This window comes from Heloderma suspectum, chromosome 6 (assembly GCF_057233095.1).
Source record: "Heloderma suspectum isolate Gila_16-S chromosome 6, 16-S_ref, whole genome shotgun sequence".
Taxonomy (NCBI): Eukaryota; Metazoa; Chordata; class Lepidosauria; order Squamata; family Helodermatidae; genus Heloderma; species Heloderma suspectum.
Genome location: NC_139463.1, coordinates 116,541,561 through 116,547,480, shown reverse-complemented (window position 1 = coordinate 116,547,480; position 5,920 = coordinate 116,541,561). Strand labels below are relative to the sequence as shown.

Here is a 5,920-nt window from a genome sequence, read left to right as displayed (position 1 = left end):
CCAGGCTGAAGTCTTACCCCGGTTGTTGGCTTTCTCCCTTGGCAGAGTACCCCATCCGCTTGCCACTTGGGTACCAAGGGAAAAAGGGGGATGCTGTTTGTACAAAAGTGCAGAACCGTCCAGAAAGGGTTGGCACAGCCTCACAAATCCCCTTGTGATTCCATGTCACAAGTTCCAGTCTCTGCGGGGTCGACTCCCTCGAAGTTCAGAACAACTTGATATTGCCAGAAGCTGTGTTTACCCAACGATCAGAAGGTTATATATTAGGAGAGAAAGAGAGGCACAACCTGGCGGCTATCCGACTTCCCTGGAGCTAAAGAGTGGGGGGGGGAGCAGCCCCTCCTGCAGCTACCGCAACCTACCTCGTAAGTCTTTATTCTAAAAATCATTTGAAAGCGGGAAGCGTGGAGGAATCAAGGGATGTTCCGTCCGAAAAGAACTGATGCTGAGGGCCGAAACAGATGTGACACGTGGAATGCTAGATCAGTTCCACGTCTTCTTTTGTAATGGGAAAACCTTGAAAACAGATGTGCAGGTGGGCAGGCAAAAAGGACAGCAGTGCTGGAAGAGGGGGGTTGAATGCTTCCCCCCTCTCTGTGCCATTTTCCCAGTCCAAATCACCCCCAAAGCTATTACTAGCCCACTGGAGAAAAAAGATGGGTAATGGTTTCCCCCCAGCATGGTTTAGCAGCTTTAGGATGCAATCCGATGTATGTTTCAACGGAAAAAAGTTCCCCGGCCAGCCATGCACAGGTAACTCACACATGCAGTTACAAGTGTTCATTGCTGCAGAGGCTGGTGGCTTCAATGTCAGTGGGGCAGTGGATCCGCTCCAGGTTCCAGTCAGAACTGAACAGAACTCTAGAGGAGCTCTTTGGAGCCACCAGCCTCCACTGGTTCGTTGTTAGGTTTATCATTTTTATTTTTATTTTTATTTTTATTTTACTCGGAGCCTTTGTGCATGATGCAGGACCTGATCCAGAATGCCATTCGCAGTTTCCTTGACTCAGGGAGCAAGAGAGAGCGTACAGAATGTAGCTGAAAACCGGCAGGTGGGGAGGGAGGGGAGTGTCAAAGTCATTGCAGAAGAAGTCAGAAGAAGTCATTATGCCTTTATTTATTTATTTATTTATTTATTTATTTATTTATTTATTTAAAGCCTCTTTTTTTTAACTCCACTCTTCAGCCTTACAAATCCATAAGGAACAAGAGAGCCCCTGCACTCCAGCATACAATCTGAAAGACACGACACGAAAGGGGAAAGGGAGAAGGAGGGAGGAGGAAAAAAGCAAACTCAGTTCTTAGAGTTACCATAGAAAAATATAAGAGCAGCTGGGAAAGAAACAGTTGAGGTAGCCTGATAGCAGCCTGGTAGCTGCTGCTACTGACCGTTGAGGGAGAGGGAATGCCCAAAGCAGCTGTTTTCTCAGCAGAGCTGAGAATAGCCCTGCTTTCCTTTGCTCCCTCTCTTGCAGTCTGATACAGTACATTTTTTTCATGCTCCCCTCTTCTGTGAGCAAGAGGACGTCCTGTGGCAGGAGTGGACACCCTTTTTCCCTGCCAGGGCCGCATACACTGGTGGGTGGTGGGTGAGGTGCTGTGCTCACACATGCAGGCAAACACACTCAGTCATCCCTCTGCCCTCTCCTCTCAGATACCCACAGACACAGAACATACCAGTCACACACAGATACTCATACCCAGAGAGAGAGAGAGAGAGAGAAAGAGAGAAACTCTCCACCCCACCCCAAAACTCTGCATGTGAGGATGGGAAGGCTTAAACCTCCCCTCCCTGCACACTGAGATCACTTTGTACCTCCCTCCACGCCCAGTGCCAATCAGCTGGGCATGCGTGGAGATGCATGATTAAAATGGGGGAACTGTGCACATGGTTGACTCTCTCTGTGTACCTTCTTCCTCTTGTAAATCACACACACACACACACCAGTGTGCAATCGTCTCCCTGCACAATCACAGCCGAGCCAATGCACAGGGCTGTGGCATTTGCTGGTGGGGAAGTGGCCGTGTGGGCACCTGTGATGTGCCGCACAGGAAGCTTCCGAGGGCTGCATATGGCTCACAGGCCACGGGTTGCCCATATATGCCATTTCCAGAATCTATTTCCTTGTAGGAGAAAGGTGCAGGAATTTCATGGTGATATTTTTTAATGTGCCTGCTTTTAAACAAAAGTGTACAAGCTGATCAGGGGCAGGGAGAGCAAGCAGATGGCTTTTATGTATAGTTTACTGTTTGTATTTTATGTTTTTAATGTATTTTGCACTACCCAGATAACTTGAGTCATTGCCCAGTTTAAAAGATTAATGAATGAATGAATGAATGAATGAATGAATGAATGAATGAATGGTGCTGGTCTTTAAAGCAATAACAGTTCCCCCAAAAGTAAATTGCATGTATTGACAGTGCTGTTCCCAGAGGCTGCCTCATGCAAAAAACTCTCAAATTCAGATTTTTTTTTCATCTTCCTCTTGCTAGTTTCAAATGGCAAAAGTGCTCCCTTCAGCCCCCACAATGGCAGGTAGATGTGACCTGCAATCCAAGCTGCAGAAACATCAGGGATCATCAGGGACCATATAAGTCAGCATGCTATATGGAAGCTGAGAGAGGTGGTCATCTCTTCTCTGTATGGAACTCAATAGCATTCCCATAATGAAAGTGTGTGCGTGTGTGTGTGCGTGCGCGTGCGCGCGCGCTGTCTGTCTGTCTAATCAGGACTTTAGAGGTTCATTATAGATTTTTCTCTCTGATCAAAGTAGTCATTCATTTAGTTATAAATCATAGGCTTTAGGCGCAATCCTATGGTGTTAGACAGCAGCTAGATGGCCATAGAATTTTTCATTTCCTGGGAACTGGCCTTGGAGCCAGCGCTCCAGCGTCGGTTCCCAGAAAACCGCCTCCCTGCCCCTGCCCCCTTGTAGGCAGTGCAGTTCATCCCCGGCTCCACACTCTTAAGAGCAGCGTGGAGCAGAAGTAAAGGGGGCATTCCTGGGGCAGGGAGGGGAGGGTGGAATCACTGATATGATGCTTCCTATGTGCCATTCCGGCTACATAGCTGAAATCAGGCCATCTAGCCACAACTGCAGGGCAGCCAGAGCACGGAGGAGAAGATCCCCTCTGCACTCCGCCTGCCCTGCATTGGATAGTCAGCTGCCTCCGAGTTCGGAGATGGCCGACTATCCCCATAGGATTGCGCCCTGAATCTTCTTTCCCAGAAGACACTGCTGGTGAAATATGGATTCTCAGTGATTTTTCAAATGTGCTGATTGCAGGGTGGGAGGATTACTAATGTGTGGGAGCATCCAGGGATAACGGGAGACAAAACTAAGTCAAGCAAAATGTAACAGCTGCTCAAATCTGTGTGTTCAAAACAAAGCAAATGGCACAACCTTCACTGGACTGTACCACTTGAAGTGGTACAGTCCAATAAGGCTGTGCCATCTGATTCTTTTGAACATGCAGATCTGATGTAGATGATGGATTGAATGCTTGAATGCTCCTTCAAATGAACAGCTCCAAGACTATGGAAAACTAGCCCTTCAGGAGAAAGTTAAGCTAGACAGTCATCTCCAGAAAGCTAGCTTTCCGCATGCACTGAGTTTTTGACATGACACAGCATTCGGACATGCAACCCTCCACTTTGCATTCTGAAAGGGTATGGTCCCTGAAAAACTGAGACACACGCTTTTTCTGAATGTGTAGATCTGTCCTGGGGCCATGTCCATTGAGGGTGGTAGCTCTGATTTCGGTGGGGCTGTGAATCCATTCTGGGTTTCAGTTAGAACCACCCAAAACTCTAAAGGAGCTATCCATGGTGCTGAGAACCCTTTGGAGATGGGGTTCAGCACCTTGGATAGATCCTTCAGTGTTCTGGCTGGTTCTGACTGAAACTCAGAGCGAATGCGCAGCCCCACTGAATTTGGAGCCGCCAGCCTCCACTGGGCAGTGTCATGAATGGATCAGGAGATGTTGCTGTGACAGAGAGAAAAGCTAGGCCAAGGGTGCTTTCAGGATGATGGCCAGTAGCTCAGGTGGCTTTACAAAGAGCTAGGCAAGACCATGGAGGACGACAGGTCTGCTGATGGCTATATGGGACCCTCATATGCCAGAAGCCATATGCCACTAAATACCAATTGCTGGTGTTGTCCTCATATCCTGCTTGGGGGCTTCTTGGCCACTGTGGGAAGCAGAACGTTGGACTAGGTGGACCTTTGGTCAGATCCAGCATGCCTCTTTTTATGTCCTTATGACGTACCTTTAGAAGCCCATATACCTGTGACTTACATCTAGTCCAAGGCATCTTGCAGCCCAAGGTGAAGAAGAAGAAGACGCCCCTTCCCATTCCCTGTAGAAAAGCCAACTGGACTGGCAGTCGAAACTTTTTGCAACACTGGCGATGGGATAGCATCCTCCACCACACCCGGAGGCAGCAGGCTAGTTTAGGGGGCACAAGGCAGGCCATGTGGCCCATATCTCTCTCCTCCAACACCTTGCCGCCTCCCAGCATCTGCCGCCTGAAACGGCCACCTCACTCTGCCTAATGGTGGGGCCGGCCCTGCTTGTTGCCTTTGATTCAAAGTATGGATTTGAGACTTCTCACTGGTAACCTGCAAGATAATGACGTGCTCTTGTGCCCTTCTCTTTCCCCTAGAATAAAAATGGAAGGACTGACAGTTCCAAACAGGACCATCGAAGTACAAAACCAGACCTCGGTGACCGAGTTCATCCTGGTGGGCCTCTCCAGCAATCCCAAGATACAGCTGGTACTCTTTGCCTTCTTTCTGGTGGGCTACCTGCTAACATTGGCTGGCAACATCCTCATCATGGTTACCATAGCACATGACCGCGGCCTTCACACACCCATGTACTTCTTCCTGAGCAACCTCTCTTTCATCGACGTCTGCCACTCCACGGTCACCATGCCCAAGATGCTGGCCGACTTCCTGTCGATAGAAAAGACCATCTCGTTTGGAGGCTGCGTGGCCCAGATGTTCTTCCTTCATCTCTTCGCCTGCACCGAGATCTTCCTCCTCACCGTCATGGCCTACGACCGCTACGTGGCCATCTGCAACCCTATGCACTACCTCACCATCATGAACCACAAGGTCTGCCTCTTATTGGCTTGCATCATCTGGCTGGGTGGCACAGTGCACTCCCTTGCCTTGACTAGCATGACCATCAACCTACCCTACTGCGGCCCCCAGAAAGTCGACAATTTCTTCTGCGATGTCCCGCCAGTCCTCAAGCTGGCATGCACCAGCACCTACGTCATCGAGATCCTGATCATTTCCAATTCGGGGCTGATCTCCGTGGTCTGCTTCGTGGTTCTGGTGGTCTCTTACGGTGTCATCTTGGTCTCTCTCCGCAGCCGTTTGACGGAAGGCCGGCGCAAGGCACTCTCCACCTGTGCGGCCCACCTCACGGTGGTGACTCTCTTCCTGGGGCACTGCATCTTCATTTATTCCCGACCCTCCACAAGCTTCCCGGAGGACAAGGTGGTATCAGTCTTCTTCACCGCTGTCACCCCGTTGCTCAACCCCATTATCTATACACTGAGGAATGACGATATGAAGCAGGCACTTAATAAAATGCTCGGCCGGAAAGTGAATTCAGAGAAGTAGCGAGAGTCCAGATGTACTATGGGAAACTGGGAAGGTCCGGTAAACCAGTGAGCGGTGGTGTACCAGAGCCAGGACTTAGAGGGATGCACACCAGCACTTTCAGATCAGCAGGGACACTGATGTCATCTGCCACCCCCCTTAGACTTCCCTGTTCTCTCTGAGCTTAGCTTTGATTCTCACCATAGCTGGGGGGAAATTGATTTTCCCAGCAACAATAATATATTTTTTTCCCTTTTCGAATGCAAAGTATTTGGGGGTGGCTTTGTCTGGAATGGGCAATTAAG

The 5,920-nt window shown here is 49.4% G+C and overlaps 1 protein-coding gene across 1 annotated transcript; it reads left to right on the top strand.

The window, feature by feature from the left end:
- The first annotated feature begins 475 nt into the window (after positions 1 to 475).
- Positions 476 to 5,636, top strand: LOC146342760 (olfactory receptor 4E1-like). The gene is made up of 4 exons (XM_084807975.1): positions 476 to 535; positions 1,476 to 1,578; positions 2,937 to 2,988; positions 4,667 to 5,636. Exons 1-4 carry the CDS (start codon positions 476 to 478, stop codon positions 5,634 to 5,636), a joined length of 1,185 nt encoding a protein of 394 aa, XP_084664101.1.
- Positions 5,637 to 5,920: the final 284 nt, after the last annotated feature.